This window comes from Leptonotus elevatus, chromosome 15 (genome assembly GCF_054856555.1).
Source record: "Leptonotus elevatus isolate MCC_2025b chromosome 15, RoL_Lele_1.0, whole genome shotgun sequence".
Taxonomy (NCBI): Eukaryota; Metazoa; Chordata; class Actinopteri; order Syngnathiformes; family Syngnathidae; genus Leptonotus; species Leptonotus elevatus.
This window is the reverse complement of record NC_141253.1, coordinates 5810955-5838465: the sequence shown is the minus strand read 5'-3', so window position 1 is coordinate 5838465 and position 27511 is coordinate 5810955. Positions and strand designations below refer to the sequence as shown.

At 37.4% G+C, this 27511-nt stretch overlaps 2 protein-coding genes across 7 annotated transcripts in view; one reads left to right on the top strand and one right to left on the bottom strand.

The window, feature by feature from the left end:
- Window positions 1-811: 811 nt before the first annotated feature.
- Window positions 812-26933, top strand: prune2 (prune homolog 2 with BCH domain). 5 transcript variants are annotated; one of them, XR_015097196.1, is made up of 15 exons: window positions 812-959; window positions 1294-1360; window positions 2346-2546; window positions 2867-3043; window positions 4066-4168; window positions 5462-5593; window positions 5679-5765; window positions 6958-7056; window positions 7132-7170; window positions 7975-8010; window positions 9168-9351; window positions 11805-12034; window positions 13047-17509; window positions 19483-19608; window positions 25337-26932. XR_015097196.1 is itself a non-coding variant. In XM_086095929.1 (10 exons), the coding sequence occupies exons 1-10, from the start codon at window positions 1306-1308 to the stop codon at window positions 9196-9198; spliced, it is 960 nt and encodes a 319-aa protein (XP_085952055.1). In that variant the 5' UTR covers window positions 966-1305; the 3' UTR covers window positions 9199-11083. The 5 variants fall into 5 exon arrangements, 1 of the variants encoding a protein (XP_085952055.1); XR_015097198.1 differs by having other exon boundaries at window positions 959-1081; window positions 25337-26933; XR_015097197.1 differs by having other exon boundaries at window positions 959-1099.
- The window catches only part of LOC147161740 (proprotein convertase subtilisin/kexin type 5-like), a 29616-nt gene continuing 12751 nt past the window's right edge, over window positions 10647-27511 (bottom strand). For both annotated transcript variants that reach the window (XM_086095922.1, XM_086095923.1), the window contains 17 exons: window positions 26578-26680; window positions 26096-26232; window positions 25477-25674; window positions 25333-25401; window positions 23759-23801; window positions 23450-23592; window positions 23098-23298; window positions 22370-22453; window positions 21486-21684; window positions 19467-19681; window positions 19143-19385; window positions 17280-17531; window positions 16307-16484; window positions 13954-14177; window positions 13565-13665; window positions 13030-13222; window positions 10647-12057 (listed from right to left, as the gene is read on the bottom strand). In XM_086095922.1, coding sequence (XP_085952048.1) covers window positions 11609-12057; window positions 13030-13222; window positions 13565-13665; window positions 13954-14177; window positions 16307-16484; window positions 17280-17531; window positions 19143-19385; window positions 19467-19681; window positions 21486-21684; window positions 22370-22453; window positions 23098-23298; window positions 23450-23592; window positions 23759-23801; window positions 25333-25401; window positions 25477-25674; window positions 26096-26232; window positions 26578-26680 — 3032 coding nt within the window. In that variant the 3' untranslated portion in view covers window positions 10647-11608. The remainder of the gene's footprint in view (window positions 12058-13029; window positions 13223-13564; window positions 13666-13953; window positions 14178-16306; window positions 16485-17279; window positions 17532-19142; window positions 19386-19466; window positions 19682-21485; window positions 21685-22369; window positions 22454-23097; window positions 23299-23449; window positions 23593-23758; window positions 23802-25332; window positions 25402-25476; window positions 25675-26095; window positions 26233-26577; window positions 26681-27511) is intronic.

Genomic DNA, 27511 nt, shown 5'->3' with positions numbered 1-27511 from the left:
AGGATAAACATATTTGTTTTTTGTTGTTGTTGTTTTTTAATTATGTTGAAGGTACGCATGGACCGGTATTAGATTCTGACAGAATGATAATTGTGAGCAAAAATATTACAGTATTACAATATTAGAACAACAGCTCTAAAATGACCTTTTTGGAAATATTTGTTTAAAAAAAAACAGCATTTTTTTCCCGATTTTACTCAATCTGTTTTATTTTCAAACAAAATATAGAATATTTAGTACAGAAAAAAACATATACGTAAATGCGTTAAGTAAAAAAAAAAAAACGATGCTCACATTCTTCTTAGTAAGTCACAGTGTCCCATCACTTGTGAGTTACTGTAAAAAAACAACAACAACAAAAACAGTATTTTTCCGGCAGCTGGGGTGCCAGAAAAATACTGTGAAATTATAGAAAATTACCTTCTCATATCTCATTAGATGTACTTTCAAAAATAAATGTTAATACAATGAATGCTACCATCTATAGGACATTTACAGAAATTGTAGTTATTTTCCCTTTAAAAAAATTGTCAATTCACAAAGAAATGATGGTAAAATTAAAAAATTTAAAATGGAATTTTTTTTCCATTAAATACCAGAAAAATATTTGTGAAATTACGATACATTTGTGAATGTATTTTAACAATCAATATATATATATATATATGAGTTGTTTTTTTTTGTAAAATAACAAAAATATTATAAAAATAACACACACACACACACACATACACTACTGCACCGCCTTGGGGAGCGGATGGGGGTGGGGCTGTTATAGGAGCAGGTGGTCGCCCTTATTTGAGCACAGCCCCGGTCACGAGGGCAGAAAATGGCGGAAGCCGCCGGCCGCCTGCGAGCCCAGCATCTCCCGAGGAAGAGGAGGAGGGTGAGGAAGAGGAGGGGGAGGAGGCTGGGAGCAGGAAGTAGGCGGCGAGAGCGTCTTCTTCTTCCCGGTAGCGGTGAGTATGTGCAAATGAGGGAATGAAAATGGGGATGTGATGGGGAGATGGAGATGGAGTATCTTGCTTCTCTATCTTTACAGCACTGCTTGCATTTGACTGCCTTGTAGCCACAGCGTTAAGTAGGATATTTCCAGTTGGTGTGTTATTGATTATGTATGAGTTATTTGCATGCCTGTGATCGTGCAGTCCTTTCACCCACAAGGCGACCAATGCGGGGGGTTGTTGTGACGTCATAAGTTCTCACATTCACACGACGACGTGATCTCTATTTGAGATGCGAATTATTTTGGTTTGTTGTGATTAAGGTTTGGTGTTTTTGTTGTTTTGGAAGGTCCTCCCGGGGATGGACCTGGCGTCGCAGAGCAAAATGAACTCGGAGGGCAGCGATGGTCGACCCGGTAAGTGTGGATTTCAAACGCGTTTTAAAAATGACGTATTCACTACAGTCAACGCGTCATACATCTCAACTGAGATATAAACATCTTTGTACATCAAGGCGGAGCTTGTGAGCAGAAGGTGCAGGGAATCCTTTTTTCTAAATCAATTGATCTGTGAGTCGTTTGTTGTTTTGTTTTTGTTTTTTAATACTGTAAAATGAGATTGAACTAGTATTAAAGTGTGTTGGGATCATAGTTGTCAAATTTACAATTGAATGTATTTTTAAAAGGTTGTGCAATATTATATTTATATTTTAAATCCAAAAATTAAATCTATATTTTTTTATACTGTACAGCTGCCAGCATTAATGTTAGTATTGTTTGAGCTGCAATTACTTTTATCATCACCTATGATTGCCGCCTATTTAAATGTATTGGGGGAAAATATATAATTATTTATAACATTATGCATAATTTATCAAATTTTTGTATCAAATTTTTTTAAACTAATTTTATTTTTTACATAGTGCCTCATCAACCTCATACGAGTTCATGCCAAATTTGAGCAATGTTTGAGTTTTTTTTTTTTAGTTTAACGAGATGGTCAATTTTTTTTATTATTAGTATTTTTTTAACTTAAAAAAAATGGGAAAAGAATGGCGGGAATATAATCCATGAGTTGCGGACCAAGAGTATGTAGGGATTCATTTTTATTTTTATTATTTTTTATATTTAGTAAAATGCAACAACAAAAAAGTAAAAAAAAAAAAAAAAAAAGAATTCACAATTAAATGTACTTTTCGATACAGTGTATTAGTATTAAGTTATTAATAATAATAATAATAAATCAGATTTGTATACCTGTATCTGTTTTCTTAATACTGAAAGATGCTTATTACTGTCACTATTGAGGAAAATTGTTTAAAAAAAATATATATCTTGTGGGGCACGGCCAGATTTGCCCCTCGTGCAAAACCAACACGAACCCCTCGTGCTGTTATTTCAGTGCCGCCCACCTCCCTGGCCCTCCAAGGAGGCGGCACCCAGCGAAAGAAACTGTCGGCCCCCCGCATCAGCCTCTCTCTGGACCAGAGCGAGGATGACTTGGGCGAGACGCCCGACGACCTTGATATCAACGTCGATGACCTTGACACTCCGGATGAAGGGGATTACCTGGACTACACGGACCACGAGATGGACTGGGACGGTAGGTCAGACAAAAAAATCGGACGGAAATGGGACAAGTTCGGCGATTTCACATATTTTGATGAAGCGTTTGTTTTGTCGAAGAAAAAGACCCGTAAAAAGTAAAAGCAATAATTCAACTTGTTTGTAAAAACAAAACAAAAAAAAGGACTCATCCCTAAAAGGAACATTAGCACAAATGTATTTTTGCTTTTAATTCTATACCAGTTTGATGACTGCTCACCATGCATACCACCACCCGCACTCTCCGTTTCAATAGTTGTATTATTTTTGTTCCCAAAAAACCCTCGATCCATTTCTCTTCCCTCCGCGCGTCTTTAGATCCCAAAGCGGGTAGCCGAGGTCGGGCGAGCCAGTCGTACGAAGCCATCCCGACGTACGCGGCCGAGGACGAGCGTCAGGACGTCAAGCTGTGGCGAACGGTGATCATCGGCGAGCAAGAGCACCGCATCAACATGAAGATCATCGAACCCTACATGCGAGTCATCTCGCACGGAGGTACATCTTCCAAAAGAATCAACATTGAGCTTTGTCGTCATTTGTCAAAATGATTGGAGCTAGCTTAAGGAAACTAGCTAAAAGACAACAAGCGGAGGTTATTCCCTGCCGGTGCGAGTTCTTATGTTTCCCAGTCGAAAGGATTTTTTCAGCGAGGTTACAGCAAAAGCGGCTAAAAAACGAAACAAAAAAATGCAGAACCACTTATTTGTTAATTTAGTGTTGTTTTTATTCTAAAAACTCACAAAAAGAAAAGAAAAGAAAAGAAAAACCTATTGAAAATTCTAATCACGTTCTTTTTTTATATGACCACAAAAAAAAGTGGAACCTTTTGATGTACGGTCAAATTATTAGTTAATTTTCATGTTTTGTCGTGGAAGAACCAAACGTGTAGCGGCTAATATGTTTTCCACATTTGTCTGAATTTGTATGTTTAATTTTTTCCACAATTTACGATGGAAAAAAGTCCAAATGCCAATTACGTAGTGCGCTCAAATTATTTTGTTACAAAGATAACAACCGCAAAAAAAATTGGAACCCGTTGACGTAAAATTATGCATCAATTTGAATGATTTTTTTTTACTTTCATTTTTCTTTTTCTACTCGCTGAAGAACAAAACGATTAGTTCATTCATGAATAATTGTCAAAAGCGAATGATCAGACTTTTTTTTACAAATTTACAAGATTACTTCAAAATGCAAATAGATCACATGACTTACGTGTCATCAAATTGAGAATTTTTTTGGGGGCACTTTTGCTGATATTTCATAATCCATTTCATGCATTTTTTTTTTTTTTGCTGAATTAAAAACAAATAAAAACTTTACAACCTTAAGGGTTTTGTTCATTTTTTATTTTTTTAATGCCAAAGAACAAAATGTGTAATTGAATTCACTGATTTCTCTGAAGGAAGGAATAGCTTGAAATAATGTTCAGTAAAAAAATAAAAAATAAAATAAAAAATAAAAAGAAGAATAACTGTGTCCCTTTTTTTCTTACGCTTAAAAAAAAATCTCTTTAGGGTATTACGGCAACGGTGTGAACGCCATCATCGTGTTTGCCGCTTGTTTCCTGCCAGACAGTGACAGGGACGACTACCACGACATTATGGAGAACCTTTTCCTGTGAGTGCGCTGCTCATTTCTCAATTACTACCAATATCCCTTGTAAATCACTACAACAACACAATAGAATGGTTAGCAATAGCAAGCTAATGTTAGCGTGTGTGAATGTGAATTTGTTCAAAGTTGCTCAATTGAAGCCTGTCCATTTTTTTAGCAAGCAACCGACAGTCCGGTCATGTAAAATCAAGCAAATCGAATTTCAGGAAAAACAAGTGCACCCCGTTTATTGATTTTTCCCCTCGCAGCTAACAAACTGCAGAGAAATGTGCGTGCAGTGCTCGCACCTTCTTTTTTTTTTTCCTCCGTGCGGCGTCACTTAACAGTGAACGACAGCTAGCCTGCCGGAAGGGAACCAGAAAATAAATAAACAAAATGCACAAATAAATAAATAGAGCGAGGTCGCTAATGTCCACGAGCACAGTTTTGGAATTGGCGTGTAGCTTCATACACGCAATTGGTAAAATTGACACTTTGCGTCTTTGATGGTCTCGATTTGTTGGTCAAGGGATTGAAGGCTAGAAGTTTTTGTTGTCATTTTGTTTGTTTGAGGCACTGGACTTTGGCGTTTTGTTTGGAGGAGGCATTGAATGTTAGTGTCTTTGATGCTGTTTTGTTGTTGTTGAAAAAACATCATTTTTCGTTGTCTTTGATGTCGACATTACGTGTATTCGATTTTGGAGGTTGCACTGTTTTTGATATATATATTTTTTCAACATATGTTAGCGGTGTCTTTGATGCCATTTTGTTGGGTTGAGGTATGAATTGTTAGAGGTTTCTTTGCGTCTCTTTTCATGGCATTGAGCTTGGGATGTTACACTTTTATTTGATGTCGTTTTAGTTTAGGCATTTAATATTTGGTGTTGTTTGATGTTGATTGTTTTGTTTGAAGATTTTGGTTGTTTCACTCTCTTCTAAATGTGTTTGAGGCCTTTCCATTTTGGAGGTGTCTTTGATATTGTTTAGTTGGTTGCTGAGCAATTAAACATGAAAGAGTTTTCTTTGACATGTGAGTGTCGTTCTAGGTATTGACCCTCAATAAGGTGTCTTTGATGTTGCCATCTTGTATGTCTGAATCACTTATCAGCGGTGTCTTTGATGTGGTTTTATTTCATTTTATTTTACTTTCCATTTTTTATTACCACCACCACTACAAACGGTACTATTAATAATGATATTAATACGGTTTATTACTATTACTACCACAAGAATAATTCATCCATTTACCAAGTTAAATTTGGTAACGAGTCCAGGATGTTATGAACATTTTATTTGCGTTGTGTTGTGTGTGTTCAGCTTCGTGATTAGCACTTTGGAGCTGATGGTGGCAGAGGACTACATGATTGTGTACCTGAATGGAGCCACGCCCCACAGAAGAATGCCGGGCCTGGGTTGGCTAAAGAAGTGCTACCAGATGATTGACAGAAGGTGATCCGCAGAGCGCCTTTGAGAGTGGGGCGGAAACAAAATGCAAACAACACGCCATCACGACGCATGCTTTGTTGTCATGCAGGCTCAGGAAGAACTTGAAGTCCTTCATCATCCTGCATCCATCTTGGTTCATCAGGACCATCCTGGCCATCACCAAGCCGTTCATCAGGTATATGTTGTCTTTGATGTTGTTGTGTTGTTCTAGCTATTGAAGTTTAAAAAGCGAAGTCGAGTTGTCATTTTGTTTGTTTGAGGCATTGAACATAAGAGATGTCTTTGATGTTTGTTGATTTGTGGTTCTAAAATGTGGAGGTGTCTTTGGTGCTGCCGTTTTGTCAGTTTTTTTTTTTATTTGTTTGTTCGAAGCATTGAACTTGAAGGTGTTGTCCGTTATTTTTTTAGCTGGAGGCATCACCTTTGAGAAGCTTCTTAGATGGCGTCACTTTGTTGAGACGACCTTTAATAGGAGTCTTTGATGTTGCTGTTTTGGTTGGTCAAGGTGTGGAAATTTAGAGGCGAGGACTCAACCTCTAAGAGGTGTCTTTGATGTTGTCATCTTGGTTCACGGAATGAATAAACCTTAAAGAGGTGTCTTTGATCCCCCCTTATTGACCTTTAAGTGATTTTTTTTATGTTGGCAATTTGTTGATTTGAGGCACAAGGAATTTAGAGGCACGTGTTTGATGCATTAACCTTTTAAGTTCTGCTCTCTTTGATGTTGTGTTTTGTCCAGGCATCAACTTTTAGTGGTGTCTTTGATGTTCAATTTTTTTTGATGTGTATTTCATGAGCATTTGTGTGTCATTGTATGTAATTTGCTTGTTGGAGGCTTTGTACTGGTAGAGGTGTCGTTGATGGTTTACTTGTTTTTGTGGCATTGTATTTCTATTTTATATTCCTGTTAGTTTTATTTATAGTTGTCTATGATGTAATTTTGTCTGTTTGAGGCATCGGCCTTCAGAAATATCCGAATCTATATTTTTTCGATATTTTTTTTCCGTTTAAACTGACTCTAACGTTCTCTTGTCTGTTCGAGGTGTTGAACCTCAGCGGTGTCTTGGATGTTGTCATTTTGTTTGTTGAAGTATCTCTTATGTTATCGGTTTGCTTGTCCAATGAATTTTACTTTCGAGGTGTCTTTGATGTTGCAGTTTAGTTTGAGTTTTTGTACTTTAAACGTGTCTTAGATGTTGGCATTTGTTTTGTTTGAGACATCGAACTAAGAGGTGTTTTTGATGTTGCCGTTTTTGTTGTTGCCTTTTCGCTGGAGTCATTAAAGTTAAGAGGTATCTTTGATGCTGTCGTTGTCTTTGTTCGCTCCTGCCAGTGTTGACGCTTGTGATAACAACGCTCTATTCCAGCACCAAGTTCAGCAGCAAGATCAAGTACGTGAGCAGCTTGGGCGAGCTGCAGGAGCTCATCCCCATGGAGAGCGTCCGCATCCCAGAGTGCATCATTAGGTGAGAAAACTCTCACACACATACACAAGTCACCCTGACCAGACACAATCTTACATTTATCTGTTCACCTTCCAGACTGGACCAAGAACTCAAAGAAGCAGGAGAGAATTCCAAGTGAGCAACACACAAATATTACTACTACTTCAACATCCTTCAAGTGTATTAAATCAAAGATAAAAAATAAATAAAAAACTAATGGTTATAATAACCCTAGCACTATTTTGAAACCATAATTTGAGATCCTAGCCCTAGTTTAATATCCTAATTTGAAACCCTAGCATTACGTCAAAACCATAATATGAAACCCTAGCCCCAGTTTGTAACCCTAATTTGAGACCCTAGCCCTATTTTTAAAACCTAAATTGAGACCCCAGGCCTAATTTTAAACCCTAGCACTACTTCAAAACCCTAATTTGAAACCCTAGCCCTAGTTTGTAACCCTAATATAAAACCCTAGCTTTACTTCAAAACCCTAATAAGAAAACCTAGCCCTAGTTAAAAACCGTAATTTGAGACCCTAGTTTTAAACCCTAATTTGACACCCTAGCATAACTTCAAAACCCTAATTTGAAACCCTAGCCCTAGTTTGTAACCCTAATAGGGGTTATGTTAGTGCTACTAGTGCACTGAATTATCTTTACGAGTGAGGACAAAGAGCGTACTAGTACTAATCCACTAAATGAAAAATGTGGTGTGCAGCGTTGTGAGGGAGCAAAGATGCGGCGGTTACCGGCTGATGTACGACGCAGCTAACAAAGCAAACGAGGCATCTCCGAGCGTCCTTGTACGATTTACAGCCTCAAATAAAAACGCGTGGCTGATGAATCACGCCGGAGAAAATCCCCGCCGCCATAAATCACAAGTCCCGCTCTACCGCAAAAAGAAGCACTCCATTATGTTTTGTGTCTTTCATTGCAGAGTGAATAGTTTTCTGCTGGGAACCGAGCCAACACGGTCAGTGTGTGTGTGTGTGTGTGTGTGTGTGTGTGTGTGTGTGAGATATTGTGTGGATATTTGTGAGAGTGAGATAGAAGGTGTCAGAATGAGTGTGTGTGTGTGATAGAGTGTGTGAGGGTGTGTGTGGGTATGTGAGTGAGTGAAGTGAGAAAGTGTGTTTTTGTGTAAGAGACAATGTGTGAAAATAAGGTGTGTGATGGAGGACGTGTTTAGTGTGTGTGTGTGCATGCCAGTGAGAATGTATGTGTGCGTGAGAGAGAAAGTGTGTCGAAATGAGTTTGTGTGTGAGGGAGAAAGTGTGTGTGTGAGAGAGAATATGTGCAAATGAGTGGCTGTGAGGGAGGGCGTGTCTAGTGAGAGAGAGAGAATGTCAAAATGAGTTTGTGTGAGTGTGAGAGAAAGTGTTTGACAGAGTATGTAAAAATGAGTGTGTGGTTGAGGAAGTTTATGTGTGAATGAGACAGAATGTATGTGTGAGAGAGAGTGTGAGGAAGGGTGTTAGTCAAATGTGAGTGTGTGTGAGTGCAAAAGTTTGTGAGAGAATTTGTCAGTGGTGCGTATGAGAGTTAGTCAATATGAGTATGTGTGAGAGTGTAAGTGTGTGTGTGTGGGGGGGGTGAGAAAGTGAGAGAGAATTTGTCAAAATGTGGGCATGAGAAAGTTGTGATCGTGAGAGCGAGATTGTGTGAAACTGAAGGCGTGTGAGAATGTTTATGAGAGTTTGTAAGGGAGCGCGTGTGTAGTTTGTGTGTGCATGTGTGAATGAGAAAGTGTGTGTGTGAGTGAGTGAGTGAGAAAGTGTGAGAGAGAATTTGTCAAAGTTTCCCATAAGAGTGAGAATGTGTGAGAGTGTTAATGAGAGCTTGTAAGGGAGCGCGTGTGTGCATGTGTGAATGAGAGTGCGTGCGAATGAGAGTTAGTCAATATGAGTGTGTAAGAGTATAAGGGAGGGTGTGTGAGTGTGTAATAGTGAGAATGTTGTGTGTGAAAGAGGGATGTGTGTCTTGTGTAATGCATGAGAGAGGGTGAGAGAGTTTTCATGAGAGATTCGGTGTGAAAATGTAAGAGTGTGGGAGTGTAGTTGAGATACTGTGTGTGAAATGGTGCGTGTGTACATTGTTTTATGTAACACTCTTTTTGTGTCTTCCCTGCAGAGCAAACGAGACGGGTGCCAGTGCTCCTTGATCGTGGAGGTCACCGTCCTCGTGTGTGTGTGGTGTGTGTGTGGTGTGTGTGTGTGTGTTGTGTGTATGTGTGTGTGTAGTTTATCTTATGACAACACAACTTGGAGAAATTGTACTGGGACCCGCACACAGCAGGCCGCTCGCACAGCAGCTGGTGAGTGCGTGTGTGTGTGTGTGTGTGTGTGTGTGTGTGTGTGTGTGTGTGTGTGTGTGTGTGTGTGTGTGTGTGTGCAGTGATGTCATAGACTTGTGCAGGCGACAGGAAGTGAAGCAATAATCCGTGCTCACACACAGCAGTGTTTCAGAGTAAGATGAGTGTTTTCAAAGTAAAAGCATCAAATTTGCGCCACAACTTTTAGAAAACATCACAAGTGGAAATGGAGTTGAATGCGTAGTAGACACACATGATAGTATACACACGCCGGACACTTCATTAGGTACACATGAACAGCTTCACAATCGAAAGATTCACATTCAAAATACAAAAGTGTTTTGTTAATGTCGGTGGTTTGCCAAAACTGCTGTTTGTTTATTTTATTCATGTTAGACTATAAAAACGTTTAAAAAATATTCAGAAATGTTTTTTTGTACTTAATATTAAGAATGTTGCAATATTTTATTTGGAAATATCTATTGTTGGTGTAATATTTTATAAAAACGTGAAATATAGATTGTTTCAAATGTTTTATTTAAAAAATTTACATTTCTAATAATGTAAGATTTAAGAATCAACTCTTGCAAATGGTTTCATTTATTCTAAAGAATATTTGGCAATATTTTGGAAAAAATAGAAAGTTCAACTATTTTATGTAAAAGATATGAAATATTTGAATTTTTTTTGATATTCTAAACAAATTACAATTAAGATTTACTCACTTAAGATTTTACAATTAATTAACAGATGATGAATTTAATTGCAAAAATCAAAAAGTTTATTAAAAAATAATAATCAAAAATTATTTTATTTAAAAAAACATCTAAAATATTTGGACTGTTGTAAATAATCTTTCAAAATATTACTGTTTCTAATATTTATTTTTAAAAAACAACTATTTAATTCCAATTGAATCTAAACATATGATGGATTTAATTGCCAAAATATGATTAAAATATATTCCAATTAAAAAAACATTTAATCTATTTGGACTGTTGTAATTAGTCTTTAAAAATATCACTACTTCTAATATTTATTTCTTTAAAAAACGTCATCATTCTAAGGAATTACATATTTCATGTTAAAAAAAATCTTAAAGGTTCTGAACCATTTCATATATTTAAGAGTACTAACAAATTTTGTTACACTAATATTCCTTCTTAAAATAGTTCCTATGTATTTATTTCATTATGAAAATATGCAGTATATTACAAACTTCTATATCATTCCAAAAGCCATCTAAAACATTCAGAACCTTTCAAATAAATAAATACATAAATACAACAGTAGAAAGGTTCCAATATGTTATTCTAAAAAAAAATAATTAAAAAAAAGTTTATTTTTGTGTTTCAAAAAATATTTGAATATTATGGTTGTCGTATTTAAGTCCAGGAGAAGTTTCAAAATATTCGAAACAACCATTAGTGGTTACAATAATAAGCAAAAATACATCCATACATAAGACAGTAAATACCTCAGGTGTACCCAATCAAGTGTCCCTTAGATGATTTAGCTCACAAAGGACTAATACATCAAATCATAATAACTAGCACGTCCTAATGACGAGCGCTAATCGAATCAAAATCAAATAATCGTCTTTATGATGAACAAGCACAACGTCTTATGAATGTGCGTGCGTGTTTGTGTGTGCCTTTTTGTGCATAGCCGTGCATGTAGCCTCCTCGTCACACAAACACACTTGTAGTTCAATAAACAATAGACTGGTGTCTGAGCGATTGCTTCTGTCTGATTCATTGTCAACACTGAAACATTCCAAATGGCGATATATAAATCACATTTTTACCCTTTTTTTTTTTTGTGTCCTTAAGCGTCTCCTCACGATTCTGATCCTTGGGTAGATAAAAGAATACATTCAGCACACTACTATACCACAAAATATTAACTGATTCACTGCCATAAATATATTTCCTTTTTTTTTTTTTAAAGATTATTACAAATTAGGGGCAAGAGGCGATTACAATTTTTTTTTGTAATTAATCGCATGACTTCACTAGTTAACTCATGATTAATCACAAATTTTATATCTATTCTAAATGTACAATTAAAAAAATCTAGGTTTTCATACTCTTGTTAAAAAAAAAGTGGGAACAAATGTTAAACTAATAGAATTAGTTGAAATTAATTTTTGACGTTTATAGCAGTCAATGGCAGTGAATGAGTTAATAATAAAGACGTCATGAAACGATTTGTGATATTCCTCATCCTTATTTTAAAGTGGAAAACAAAAAAACGCTCTTCATCGATACGTGCAGTTCTCGTCATCATACTCCAAATCGTCGTCGTCGTCGTCACCCAGTTGTCCGTAGCGGAACTTTCTGTACACGGTTCCGTCCCGACTCATGTACACAATGTCCTCCTCGTCATCCTCATCTTCGTCATCTTTCCCGGCCGAGTAGCGTTGGCCCATGTCCACCATCTGCGTGCCTTTGTAGTAAGACGAGGAGGAGCCCGAGTTGCCGGAACCGGAACCGGATCCGGAAGCGAGCTTCTCGTAGCCGCGCGGCGTCCCGTCCGAAGGCGCCCTCTTGGAGCGCGAGTACAGGATGAGGAAGATGGCGGCGGCGAGTCCAGCCACGAGAAGGACGCACGCGATGATGAAGACCACCAGGTTGCCCCTCGTCTCATCTTCTTCACCTTCCTCATCCTCGTTCCTGAACGGCAGGTTGGTGCTGAGGACGCACTCACCTGAAATGTTGTGTTTTGTGACATTACAAGTCCAAAAAACTTCCTCAAAACATTGCTAATCGTTTTCATTAAGACTTTTATCCGGCCTTTGTTTTTGTTTTTCTTATCTCAAATTCCGATCCCTCCCAAATAATTATTTTTTAAAAAATCACGTTTTCCCCCAACTAATTTATTTGTACTTATTTTATATCTGTAATGATATTATAATTATTTAATTATATGTTAATTATTTGCTTCCACACACAAAGCACATCTTTTTTATATACAGTATAGTATTTATACTTTATTATATTACATTACCAAAATATAGGGAAAAAAATAAGTCATCTTCCTAAATAAAAATTAGTTTATTTTTATCTTATTCTACTCAAATATTTTTATAGGTTTATTATTATTTTAAAAAAAAGATATTAAAATAACATGCTTTAAAGGTAAAAACAGCAAAATTGGAGATGTCTATTATATAGATATTTTTTAAATATATAATAAAAATATAAAAAATTCAAAATAATATAAAAGTGGATAGGCGAGTACTAATACCAGGCATCGGTATCAGGCCGATATCTGGCACAGTATCATTACTTGCACTCACCAATATTGGCTGCCCTCTTGTGGCTGTTTTATGAACAGGAAGTAGAAATGAGAAAAATAGAAAACTTTCAAGTGGTTTTAAGGAAAGTACCATATTGGGATAATTCTTCTTCTTTTATTTAAGTACTAGTGACTACTCAAGAATTGATTGAGTAATCGTACTGGTATCAAACATCCCGATAAACAATACTTGAGTGAATGAATGAATACATTAATAGTCATTATTTAATACCAATAATTAGAGATTAATATTAAAGCCTTCCAAAAGGTAAATTAAATATCAATATTTGTTTTTTTTTGGAAAACTTTTTTTTTTAATGCTATGCTATAATATCTTCTTATTCTTCAGTATGACCAAAAAGTAACAATAATGAAAGCGACCTGTTGTTTCTGTGCAGTTGCAGCAATCTTGTGTGTGGGTCGCGGCGGCGGCGGCGGCGGCGTGGCAGCAAAAGAGACAGCGCCCCCCGGCTTCTAGGATGGCGTGTGGCGGGCACGCGCTGCAGTTGGCCGGGCCGGGACCCTCGCAGCGCAGGCAGGAGGCATCGCAGTCCTCGCAGATGTGACTGGAACCCTGACGGACAACATACGCGCTCAGACGGTTTGTATTATTTGTTAAGATATTTGTATGATTTTGTTTTGAAATGATTATATAAACTGAAGGTTTTTAAAAATAAATGTATTCATTTTATTTATTTAATTATTTTAATTAATTAATTTTAATATATATTTTAAATATTATTTTTGTATATATATATATATCATAGAATTTTATTATTATGTATTTTTATTTTTTACAATTTAAAAAGAATATAATTTTTTTCCTTCCTTTTTCCCCCCTTTTTTTTTGTTCCTCGAGGGGAGGCCTTGATTTGAGTATACACCCCCCAAAAAAAGTAAGACGATTCTACTGTACCTTGATCATCGCGTACTTGGTCGTGTCGCACAGAGACACGCACGTGCTGCCTGACAGGAGGTAACCGGGCCCACACGAGTCACAGGACTGAGAACTCTTTCCTGCAAAATATGTCATCATGTGATGGTTTATAAGTGGAGCAATTTGACAGTAGCTTGAACTTGCCAAATAGTAAGCCATACTAGGCTAAGGGTTCAAGTATACTTTATAAAAATACTTTATGAGTTATAATACCACAACACTGATGCGGTTAGCCCGTCTATGGCGTTTTGCATCGTGTGTTAGCATTAAGCTAGCAGACTTCCCTCAAACCTCAACCACCGCTGTATTTTGTTAATTTTCCATTTCTACGGCGTCATCAATTAACTATTACTAATTAATTAATTAACCTGAGCAGGTTGCGCAGTTGCCGTAGCAACGCTCGCACGTAGCATACGCGTCATCGTCATCTCGTTGGCGGTAGAATCCGCGAGGGCAGTCGTGGAGGCAGCGGCCTTCCCGCGGCATGAAGACCAGTCTCGCCGCGCAGCTCAGGCAACGCCCGTCTCCCGAACACTCGCCGCAAGCCGGGTCGCACGGCTCGCACGTCCCCGTGGCCTGGTTGCCATAGTGACTGTGAGGAAGAAGGTGCAGAGGTCAGTGTATGGATATGACGCTCCATTAAACAACAAAGCGCGAAGGCTTCAGCCAATTCATCGGAATAAACTGGATTTAATTGCAATTTAACGCCACATTAATTTAATTTCTCCCCACCGCCGCCCGCCAATTAAACATCAGCAACAATTAGCATTTTACAGCCGCGCGAAGTGAATCTCCCCACGCAATTAGCGCTTCACTTCACTCACGTGACGCAGCTTCAAAGAAATGACGCCGTGCGGAAAGTTAGGAGATTCCTGACGGAAATTCCTGGAAATGTTTGAAATTTTTGAAAGTTTCAAGGCCGACATTGGATGGTGACGTGACATTCGTACCGTAGCACCAACACTATGTCGGGACTTTAGATATGCAAAGACATATAGCAAATAGCGGCTACAGATAACAACAACATACAGCCATATTTTATTATGTCCAAATCAAATAGCAACAACATCATTTGGTGACATCTTATTGAGATTTCAGACATCCAATAGCAACCTTGCATAGTGATGACATCATCTTGTGCTTTTTGGGCTAAAACAGTACAACTTAAAATTGTATCGGTTTGTTGCCGTTACATTTTTTTTCCAGCGTAGCCTCTTCAGACTCGCATTTTTTCTGCTGAGCAAAATTTCTCTCTCTCTCTTTTTCTTTTTTTTGTGCTGATTTTGACTCTTTTCCCACATAACATGGACATTTTTTTTATCTCATGTTTTTAGTTGTTATAGTGGACACCAGGATAACATGGCTGTTGTAAACTTACCAAGTTTATATGTAACATTTTTAACGTGACCATCATGCAAATCAACTTGCGATTGTGATTGGTTAGTTAAGATCCAATCAGGAACCAGAAGTGTTGACGACATCCAAATGATGCGTTTGATTGGTTTAGACACGTGAATATGCAATGTCCACCGGGGACCATCTATGGCTCTGAAGGGGCTTAAAGCGTCATTATATTGTCAACACTAATATTGTATAACGAGATTGTTTTGAGACAGGGTTGTAAATAGTTTGAATTTTTCATCATAGTTAGTTTTTATTTCGTTTTTGGACTTCTGTTGTGTAATGTCAATTAGTTTGTTTACAAGTTAACCCTTTTAAAACCCAAATATTGAAAGGCCATGTAAACACGTGTTAAAACCCGAACATGCTCTTATCTTACTGTGTACTCACATGTTAACTTAACGGGTTATTCCGAATCTTGACCTTAACCCGAATATTGACGGCATGTAAAAACCTAATCAATTAGTTTTAATTAATGGCAGGTATGTCAGTTTTTATTAACTTTGATATTTTTAAATTATTATTTATTTATTTATTTTTTATTAGTTTTAAAGTTAGATTTAATTTTCTTTCCCTTCTATCAACATATCACTGGCGCCAGGCCGAACCCTCATAAGTGACAATTTAGCAAATATTATTATTTTTTTAATCAATACTTTTGGTTCAGTCCACATCTGTGGGTGTAATTTTTATGAATTATTGACCAATCTAAAGTGTTGAAAATGGCTTGCTCTCTTTGATGCTGCAATATTAATAATAATGGTGGAATATTGACAATTTTGAAGGAAGAAGGTCTTGGCCAAACGCCAGCGATATAGAGTATTTGTCTGATTTTTATTATGTATTATAATTTCTTATTAGTGTTTATTCGTATTTATTATTAGTAGTAGTATTTATTTATATTTATTATATTTTTTGTAGTATTTTTTATATTTGAGTGCAAAATAATAAGAAAAAAGGTTCACTAAGTATTGTGTCATAAAGTAAGGTAACCTACAATTCTAAAAAAATAATAATAATTGTTTGTTGTTCCTTCTTCAATATGGCTGAACAGTAATACCAAAATAAATACATTCAAAATGAACCCTGAAAGCTCATGTATGATAATAATTGAAAAAGATGAAAACAACATGAACATTTTTTGCCAAATAAGTTGTATTTAGTTTTATAAACATAACATGTAGCTTCAATTCGTTTTCTTTTTTTTTCTTTTTAAAAGTAATTTCATTTTATTTCGTTAACAAAATAATTTGTTTCTATTTTGGCTTGAGTTATTTCGTTCTAACCTTACATCATATCTAGAAAATGTTTTGAGGTTACCTGAGTGGACAGGTCTCCACGCACTGGTCGCCGTGGCGAAAGAGAAGCTCCTTGCAGGCCAGACACTCGAGACTGCGCTTCCCGGCGCAGGACTGACAAGTCGGGTGGCACGCTTCGCATTTCTGCCGTGACTCATCAGTGTAGAAACCTGGCGGGCATTCGTCCACGCAGCTGCCATCTAAGTTACGGGAAGCATTTCCATTGTTGCTTTTCTTACTTTGAAAGGATAACTTTGCTCCTCACATGGCTCTTGCTGTATATAACTTAACATAAAACCAAGTATTTTTGTTTTGTATTTTAGTATTATATATGTTAGGGCTGCTCGATTATGGAAAAAATAATAGTCGTGATTATTTTGGCAATAATTGAAATCATGATTATTCAAACGATTATTTATTTTTGGTACAAAACAAGAAAATATTTAAGCATTTAAAAATATTTTTAAAAATACTCTAATTATGTAACATTATTTATTTATAATAATATATATTTATTTATTTATTGGCAAAAACTTAAAGTTGGAGTGCAGCATGCGCACTGCAGTAGAACCATCATTAATTTTTTTGGTACAAAACAAGAAAATGTTTAAACGTAAAAAACGAATTAAAAAAATATTAAGACAAATGAAATTTTTTGAAACACTATCATTATGAAAGTTCCTTTTGAATGAAACAAAAATGATTAAATTAGTTATTTTTAAATGAAAAAGTGCAAATGTATACATTTAAACAACTCAAAAATATGTATTAATATTCTTTGTTTTTTTTACGATTATGCTGATTTTGTCATTGTGAAGTGCAATAATTGAAATTGTAATTGATTTTCGATTCATTGCCACAGCCCTAATATATGTATATGTGTACTGAAATATATGTGGTTATAAATTTGGGTCAAGACAAACTTGATGTTGTTCTTTTGTACAACGTAGCCTCCATAAATAATCACTAACATGACATTTAAAGCGAGAACTCACCGAGTAGAAGATGTCTCTGCTTGCAGCTCAAGCAGTGGGTCTTTCCCGGGCCAGAGCAGCGGCGGCAGTTCTTGTGACACGGCCGGCAATCCCCGCGCTCGTCGCCGTACTCGTGAGGCGAGCACTCGTCATGCGACGGCACGCAGCGACCGTGAGGCTCCTGCCTGCGGTTCTCCAGTCTGTGGCCCTCCCTGCAGCCGGAACAGGAGCCGGCTAGGGGCCCCACACAGGTGAGGCAGGAGATGTCACACTCTAAAACCGGAAGCAAAACAATATATTTGACTTTTATTTAGTATAAAACTGAATAAAATAGAATCATTAACATCAATACTACTCGATGCGAGTAATACTAAAAGTTACACAATATTTTACTTAATTTATTTTTTTTTGGTGGAGGGAAGTGAAAAAAGGAGTACTGGACAAGAATGAAAGTTTTTAATTTACATGAAAAAAATATATAATAACAAGGCAAATTCAGAATAATTAGGCTGACGCTACATGCAAAGAGAACTAAATTCACCCTTTTTGAGGGTTAGGGTCAGAAAGGTAACAAAACCAGCCGAGTTTCTATCTGGAGGCGACATGACAGCTGCCTAACTTCTGAGGAGCGTCGTTGCTATTTTAGTCTGTGCTAAAATTATTCAGGGCGCTCAGAGGGAGAACTTTTTAATGTTGACTAAAAAATCAGACGCAAGTCAACTGAGGAAAGTAAAAGGGTGTGTGTGTGTGTGTGTGTGAGCAACAGGGAAATTGTGAAGTTTAGAGAGTGTGTTGTTGAGAACGAGTGTGTGTATGTGTGAGAGTGCGTGAATGAAAGAGAGTTGGTGTAGCATATAGAGTGTGAATGTGAGAATGAGAGTTTGTGTGTGTGAGTGCATGTGAAATCCATAGTGTGTGTGCCTGTGAGTTTATGTGATTGAAAGAGTGAATGTTAGGCAGTGTGAGTGTGAGAGATAGAGAGAGAGCGTGCATTAGAGATCTTAGTCGGCAAGATTGTGTGAGAAGTGAGGTCAAATGCATGTGAGAGAGGGAATACGAGAGTGAAAGGGAAAGTTTGAATGAGACAGTGTGTGTGTGTGTTTACTTATGTGTGTGTGAGAGAGAATGTGTGTGAATGTTTGTGCGAGAATCACAGAGAAAACTTGTGAGAGAGTGTGTAAGTGTTTGTGAGCTGAAGACAACAAGTGATTGAGAGTGTGCCTTTGTGGGTGAGAGAGCAAGGGAGGAAAAAGTGTTAAAGAGAGTGTGAGATTGTGGGCATTAAAATGTGAGAATGTACATGTGTGAAAGAGGGACTTACGCAAAATGTGTGAGTTTAATTTAAGTATACATGAGAGTGCATATATAGTAAGTGTGAGAGCCAGATAATGTATGTGTGTCTGTTTGCACATGTGGGTGAGCGAAAGTGTTTGTGTGTGGCAGCGTGAAGACAACAAGTGATTGAGAGTTTCCCTGTGTGTGTGTGTGTGTGTGTGTGAGTGAGAGAGAGCAAGGGAGGAAAAAGTGTTAAAGAGATTGTGGGCATAAAAATGTGTGAGTTTAATTTCAGTTTACATGAGAGTGCATATACAGTATGTGTGAGAGCCTGATCATGTATGTGTCTGTTTGCAGTGTGTGAGAGGGGACTTAAGTGTGAGTTTGCATGTGTGTGAGACAGATAAAGTGTGTGTCTGTGTGCATGAGAATGTGTGTGTGAGTGTACATGTGTTAAAGAGGGACTATGTGTGCATGTATAAGTGAGAGAGTGTAGGTGTGAGAGCATGTGTCTGTTTACCTATGTGAGCGAAAGTGTGTGTGGCTATGTGTGAGAGGGGATGGATGTCGGAGTGAGAGTTTCCGTATGTGCGAGATGCACTTGACTACCTTGACATTCTCCCGTGACGTCATCCAAGAAGGTCCTCGCGGGACACGCGTCCACGCACTCGCCGTCTCGTAACGCAGCCTGCGGGTCCACGCAAGCGTCGCAGTCGTCGCTTCCGGGGCCGTCGCACAAGCGGCAGTCAGGGTGGCAGCGCAGACACTCCCGTCGATCGTTATCGGCAAAGAAACACTCGGGGCATTCGGGCAGGCACGCGCCCTCGTGGAAGAAGTGATACTCCTCGCAGGCTGCAAAAACCACCATTTTTTCACGCCAAATAAGAAATGAGGATTCTTTCATGCACGCATTGAGATTGTCATTAACGCTACCTGTGCACTCTCCAAGGGGGCTGCAGTCTTCACATGCCGGAGGGCAGCGTCGGCACTCCCGGATGTGGACGGCGTGGCCCGCGGGACACGCCTCCACGCACTGGTGATCGAGCAGCAGCAGAGGTTCTTCACAGCTCAGGCAGTAGGTGGCGTTCTTCTCGCAGGACGCGCAGTCCGACGCGCAGCTTCGACACGCCTGACCGGCGGGGTAGCCTCTGTTGACAGCATGAGTTCACAATGAAGAGTAGAAATGATGCGAGCTCGCTAATGTGGATAATGGAATTGAAAAAACAAGTCATCGGGGGGGGCAGTAATATCTGCTATTGTCTTAAGACAAAATGTTTTTTTGCGTCATGGTCGTAGCAAACATGCTGTAGTTATTGCGCGGGAATTTTTCATATCAACGTTGTGCTTGACAAAACTGTCGAAAAATGGCGGAATTTACTAAAAGGCTGAAAACGATTTAAGAGATTCTTAAAATTATATTAATAAACAGGGTCTCTATAAATCTTAACGATCAAAACAATAAATTACAAAGATTTATTTTATTATTATTTTTACTTCATTTAAGACCTCAATATGAGCACCATAATAATTTTTTATTTATTTTTTTAAACACACTGATTAAAATCTAACAAATCTGGTTAAGATAGCTCATCAACTGCCTTTGTAATGTTTTTTTTTAATTGTAAAGAGACTTTATGGACACCCTGTACAATATTAACAAACTTAATCAAAAACATGCATTAAGTACAGCCATATAGTTGCATACGATTTTTCACATTGATTGTGTGGTAAAATTGCAATTTCTAGTAAAAAAAAAATATATAATGCACATAAACCCGGTTGAAACATTTTCGGCAGATTTCTGCATCTCAATTTAATAATAAAAAAAATGAAAGGGACACTTGACTCATTGAGTCATTTTCAGCAGTAAAAAGTTAATATTTTGTCCAGAATTAATTTCATAACTTCATAATTTTTCTTGTACAATTAATACCTTTAAAAACACATTTTTCCACTTGCTGTCAACTGAAGATAACATCACCTGTGCTGAGGAAATAGGTAACGAGCAATCATGGCTCACCTGTGTTCTGGGTTTGGTCAGCAAACTGAGCCATGATTGGTCGTTACCTAGTATACGTACTTCCTCAGCACAGGTGATGTCATCTTCAGTTGACAGCAAGTGGAAACATTTGTTTTATGTTATCAAATTAATTCATTAATTCAGGATAAAAGATGAACTTTTTACTGCTGAAAATGGCTCAACGAGTCAAGCGACATTCCAGTGTGTTTTTCTTTGTCGGAGGTTGTAATTTTGCGACCAGCATGCGGCGATAACCTCCTTGGCGGAGGTAATAAAGTCAGATTGGGTGGGCTCTCATCCCGTCATCTGGCCGCTAATGGACACCCAAGGATATGGCGTGCAAGGACATGACGCTCAGGCAGTGTCGATTTAATTGCTCATAAATGTCAAGGAAGAAAAGTCAAAATGATGGCCAGTGAATATGTCAAGGATGAGGTTTGATTTTTTTATTTTATTTTTATTTTTTTAAGACTCTGCAGGAAGCCTGTGGTGATAAGTTCATATTACGAACATAATATGGAAACTGACTTGACTTTTTCAAGAGACCCGAGACTAAATGAAAGTAACTCATGAGGGTAATTAAAATATTGAGTGTGTTTACTGAAAAGGCAAAGCAAAGGCTCTCGACGATGTTTTTTTGTGTGTGTCAGGGTTCATTCAAGGTCACAAATTGTCTCAAAGATGTTCGTCAACAGCTTTAATGGTCATAAACCGTTTTTCTGGTCAAACATTAAAACTGTTGGCGAACGTCCTTCCAACGGTTTGCGACCTTGAATGAACCCTGACCACCCCAAAAATTTTTAAAGTTCAATGCTTAAATTGAGAGGCTTGAATTCCATTCCGTTTGAAATTAAATGTATATAATATAATATAATATAATATATATATAATATAAAATCTGCAAACGTTTAATAAAGTGATGTACATCTGACCTGACACACTGTGGGACGCATTGGCCGTCTTGGAGGAACAAAACCGCAGCGGGTCGGCTCAGGCATCGGGTGCAGCGCTCAAGGTCCACGCAGTACAAGCAGCCGGCGGGACACGCCTCGCACTCACCGCTTAGCCGGTCGCCAAACGAACCCGGCGGACATTTTGACACGCATGTTTGCTGGGGGCTCAGGAAGCGTCCTGGAAGAGCACCGCAAAGATTTATAGAATGAAATGTCTTTTTTTTTTTTTATCTAGTTAAAACATTGTTGATAATTATTGTGAGGAATATCATTATCATTAATATCATTAATAAAAACACAACTAAAGGCAATATGAGCCAATTTGTTATTTCAGAAGTGTATATCAAAGTAAATCTCAGTATCAAAAACCATGATTTAGACATTGTATTGGTAATGATGAAAACAAAATAAATAAATAAATAAATAAAACAAATTTACTTTAAACTCATTCACTCCCAGCCATTTTCACTGAAGCAACCCCCTTCGCTCCCAGCTGTTTTATTGGATTTTGAGGCCCACAGAATATTGTGTTCAATTGCTATAAAAAAAAATCTACCAAAAGAAAGATTAGAGTTTTCTGTTTCCGTTTTGCAGCAATAGTTTCACCATTATTCACATGGCCCTGGTTGATCTCTTATACTCTGCTGGCACCTGCCGGCCGTTTTTGTAATAACTACCATTTCCTCAACCGTTCTCTGCAGTTGAGAGGCTGCATCAAAGCCTTCTGTATGCTCTAGCATAAAAACCAAACATAAAAAAATTATAAATACGTCTTTGGGACGCTTAAAACATTTAAAATAGAACATATTTATACGTTTTTGGGAGCAAATGAGTTAATGTAAGTATCATAGGTTCCAACAGACCTTTTGTACATTTGGTACACTGGTTCTTGTTTTTTCCAGAGCAGGACTCACACGATGGATGGCATTCTGTACATTCACCATCACCTGCCGCACCAAACACACTCTTTAGTCAACAATGTGGATTAATGACAGCTTGGAAAAATAGTTGACAAACAGTTGCGCACCCCAGCAAGGCTACAATTGTTATTATATTGGCATTGAAGAAAAAGTAACTGTTTTGGGTAGTTTAAAATAGCACGTTTTTAGTATCGTTTTAAATTTTGTGTCGTTTTTGTAGAGTTATAACAATTAGCTCAACATCTGTGCTAACTTGGAAGCTAACTAAAGTAGAGCTAGGTGACAATTCACCAAATTTACTAACGCACAAAAAAATGACATAAAGGTATGCCATATACTGTATAAAACCATATAAATCAATATCAAAAGAAGTAAATGTACATTTGACTATTGTTGGCTAGCTAGCAAACTAGCTAGTATTTTTAGTTGGAAGATTCTTTTTTTTTTCATTTAAAATGTTCTCGTTAGCCTTTCCAAGTTCTACAATTAGAATAAATACAAGATGTTGCTTAGATGTGTCTTAAAGTCTTGAAACAAGAGCTAAATGATCCACAAATACTAATCAATCATCACAAAATCTTTCTGGCAGAGGTTCAGTAGCACTGATTGAGTACTTAGGATGAAATCCCAGATTGATTTTGGACAACAATCTGTTGAATTGCTCTTCTCACCGCTTCGAAACGTCCGCACGGAACAGACGTCGATGTCGGTCACGCACTGTCCGCTTGTCAGCGTTTTGCCATCGCCGCACGATACGCAGCTGTCGTCCCCGGGGCCGCTGCATAGCGCGCAGTCGGCATGGCACTCCTCGCAGTCGTTGGTGTCCTCGTCGCTGTAAAAACCCTCAGGACACACGGAAACGCACTTTCCCTCTGAGAAAACAAAACAAAAATATATTTTGCTGTAATATGCATGCCAGGCCACTAGTTGGCGATGTGACTTTACACTTTGCTTTATTTAAGAAGTTTATTATTTGTCTCCAGTGTTTGTTTGTAGAGAAGTTTGTTTAAAAAAAAAAGCTACCTGATAGGAAGAGGTCCGTTTCGCACCAGTAGCACTCGTGCTGGTCGCAGCTGACGCAGTTGTTGTCGCACGGGACGCACGTCATCTCCTCGTCCACGCTGTACGTCTTGGCGGGGCAGTTTTTGTAGCAGCCATCCTGGAAGCTGCACACAAAAGGCGCCGGTCGATAAGCGGACTTTTCCTCAAATCCTCAAATCTGTTTCACTCTTCGCGGCCAAAATGTCCGCCGGACAGTAGCGTTATCGGTAAAGTGAGAGGCTAAGCGAGTAGAGATGAAGGCGAGATCACACAAGGCAGCAGCAGCCTTACTTGTAAAAGCCTTCTTTGCAGGACAGGCAATGCCTGGGGTTATCTGTTGGAAGCAGACAAACACGTTCAGCTCTCCTCTTATACGAAAAGAAAAAAATTAAGTACAGCAGAGCCTTTAGGATTTGATTGCTTTGGACCAGAAAATAATATGGATGACACTTTAACGTTGCTGCTTGAGATCACGACTGCTCCTTTTGGACTTTCAAGGTTCACAAAAACACCTTCGTATTGTCAAATAGTGTCCTTAATACTCAAAGGCCAGATTGTCCAATGTCTCGAATACAAGATTATCCTAAACCATTATTTTATGTTGTTGAGTGTATTTTGGAAAATGGGCAAGGCCGATAATCGTAAATGTATGTGTTCAACAGAAAAATTCAGTTAAATGTAAACCCCTCGTTATTGTGGGTGGGATCAACACTAAAATGGGTGGAGCCATCCACAGCGATTGTGTTAATTTTTTACAGAAAAGTTATTAATATATGAGAATAACATTTTCATTTTTTGAGAAAAAAAAGTTGTATTTGTCAAACCAATAGTTTATATTTATAAATTAAAAAAACATGTTTGCAAGGAAAAAGTTCTAATTTAAGACAATCATGATAGTATGGAGAAAAAATATCAGTTAAAAGTAAAAGTTTTATATTTAGAGACATGAAGTTGTAGATTTTTAAGAGAATAAAATCTAGCAGAAAAAAGTTGTTCATTTATTATTGAATAAATATTTTTTATATTTATATTTTTATTTGTAAAGTTTAATGTTTAACGATATGGCGTAACTTTTGAGGGAAAAAAATGCTTTTTTATGAGAAATAAGATTTTTAAGAGAATAAAATCTAGCAGAAAAAAATAGTTGTTTATTTATAAAAACAAACAAACAAACAAGACTGTGATTCAAGGGAATAAATATTTTTTTACATTTATATTTTTTAAGTTTAATGTTTAACGATGTGACGTAAATTTGAGGGGGAAAAAGGCTCAACATTTTTATGAGAATAAAATCTTAAACTGTCGTTAATTTATAAAAAAACTGTTGTATTAGAATAACTTTTTTTTTTTACAAGAATGAATCTGTAGTGTAATAGAGTTTATCCACTGAAAATAATCAAAAAATGAATTAAATCAAATGTAAATATTAATGCAAAAAAAAATCCATATAATAAGAATAAAATGGCAATTTTAGGTATAGGTTCTAAAATTGTACACTTATGAGGGGAAAAATGAATTTTTTAAATTAAATTTGGTAAAAATATGAAAATCTTAATATTAACATTAAAAAAAAGTAATTAAATCACAGGCAGGCACATGTTGGCCATTCCAGGCCGGACATCAGCTGCGCGCATCGGCCACACACGAGCCAAGAGCTGCAGCGGAAATTTGTCGGCGCAAAATAAAGTACCGTCAGTACCGCCTCAAATACCCGTGTCGAATTTTGAACCCAGTACACCCCTGATTGCAGGACTAAAATAATAATTTTAGGAGATTGAAATTATTTTTGCGAGAAAAAGGTCATGTACATAACTAATTTGATGATTTATATATATATTTTTTAACACATGTGTATGTGATCTTACATAGGACGCACTGCCTGCAGCCCTCCTCGCAGGCCATGCAGTCGCTGTAATCTGGATCTTCTACTTCCCCTGGAAGACAAGCAGGAAATCCACTTTTACGGCAGAAGTGGAGAATACGAGCGGCGCTCACGTGACTTGGCTTGCCTTCGCCGCACTCCAGCTTGACGCAGGCGCCGTCTGACACGTAGTAGGACGAGTTGCACCGCAGGCAGTGGGCGGAGCTTGTGCAGAGCGTGCAATGGTGTGAGCAGGCCTCGCAAGTTTTCTCCGTGTGGTAGAAGGCTTCGGGGCAGGTGTCAACGCAGCGGCCTTGGTGGAGGTAACGCTCCATTGCGAACTTATCTGCGGGGTTTTCGAAAGCTCGGTTAAATTTTCATTATTATCATTGTTCAGTGTGGCCTGAATGAGGATTTAATTTAGAAAATTAAGGCTGAGGACGACGCCCCATTCATTTCCAATGGGAATTTTTTTGCTAGTTTTTTTTAACACGTAACATCGCAATTTTTTTCATGCGAACATAATTTGGTCGTATTTACTACTTTACAAAAAATTTTCATCCAAAATTTAACTTTTTTCTTCTTCTCCATACCACAAACCAGTTGAGTAAATCAAGAGGAGCCCCCTGCTGGGTGGAGTCAATTAATACACCTGCATCAATCGCTTCAACTTTCAATTCATCATCCAATCGATTATTATTCCTGTCCTGAGTACCAAATACACAGACAAGACTAACAAATGGTGACAAGAAACGGTCGGTCCTCACCTCTATCGCAGCTGGTGCAGTTGTAAGGCCCCGCCTCCACACAGGTGGCACAGGTGTGATCGCACAGATGGCATCGCCCACCCGACTGGTACTTGCCGCGGACGCACTTGGCCAGGCAGCTACCGTCGTCCAGAGCGCTGCATTGACAGCAAACCAAAAATATACTTGATTTATTTATATTTTTATATATATATATATATATATATATTTGAAATCTGTTAATTTGAATTATCCCAGTCAGTATCAAACTCAGTGTTGAGACTTTTTGTGTCATTTCCCACTAAATTGGTGAGATGCTGTAACCTTTAAGAATTGAATTTGGACAGAAACTTACAATGAGTTTTTTTTTTTTTTTTTTTTTGTAGAGTCATCAGTTTCAAGTGCTTTTCAGCACTTTGGTTTATTGATCACAATTGTACAGTACAGTATGAGGTGGGGGACAATAGTGTGACTCAGCATTTTCTTGAGTGAGTCCAACTGACTGTGAAGCAGCGCAGCTGATGCAGTCTTGATGCTGCGGTCCCGTGCACTTCAAACATGTCGGGTGACACGGGTGGCACGTCCCGTCGCTGGCCTGGTACTCCGCTGTCATACAAGAACGATATGATTGGTTGTTTGTGCCAAAATATCACCAATATAAAAAATAGTTCAATACACTTATTAAATTGTGAAATATCATTTAATTATTTATTAATTATATTGACCCTATTTTATGTATTTCATGATCTCTTTGCGTTAGGGTGTTGTTAATTTAATGGATATTTCATAATGATTATTTAATGATGATGAACTTTAATGATGCATTAAAAAGCAACATTAAAAATGGTGCGAAAAGTCAGCTATTAAGGATGTGGTGGGCGGGGTCAATAATCTCATTGGTTGAATGGTGATGCATAGGAAGTTTAAAAACGTAATTAGTTGCATGTTTAATATAATACAGATTAAATTGTTCAATTTGATTAATTTAATGCATTCAAAATTTAGTTTTTATTCATTTACACCATAAACAAATTTACTTATATTTCTGATTAATCCAGATTAAATGAAATTGTTAATAATTAAATATTTTATTTTCTATTATTTCCCCCCTCTAATATAGTTTAATTAAATAGATAATTTTCTAATTGTGTATTTATTTGACTTTAAATCAATTTAATTTGTTATTAATATTTTATATCGGTACTTGCGGTCTTTTAAAATTACCATTAATTTCATGCAATTTTAAGGAAAAATGCTATATTGGGATATATAGGTTCTTTAAAATAATCTGTCATTGTTTATTTGAGGACATTTTATTAAATTATTATTATTATCAAATTAAAGAATAATTTAATGAATTCAATAATACATTGTTGTCAATTAATTATTTGACATGTTTTGGGGGTGGATTTGTAATTTATTTCGGCACAAAATAAC

Coding starts and splice junctions, on each gene's coding strand:
- prune2 (XM_086095929.1), top strand. CDS start 1,306: ATGGACCTGGCGTCGCAGAGCAAAATGAACTCGGAGGGCAGCGATGGT. Junction 4,169..5,461: donor ATTATGGAGAACCTTTTCCT/GTGAGTGCGCTG, acceptor GTGTGTGTTCAG/CTTCGTGATTAGCACTTTGG. Junction 5,594..5,678: donor TACCAGATGATTGACAGAAG/GTGATCCGCAGA, acceptor GTTGTCATGCAG/GCTCAGGAAGAACTTGAAGT.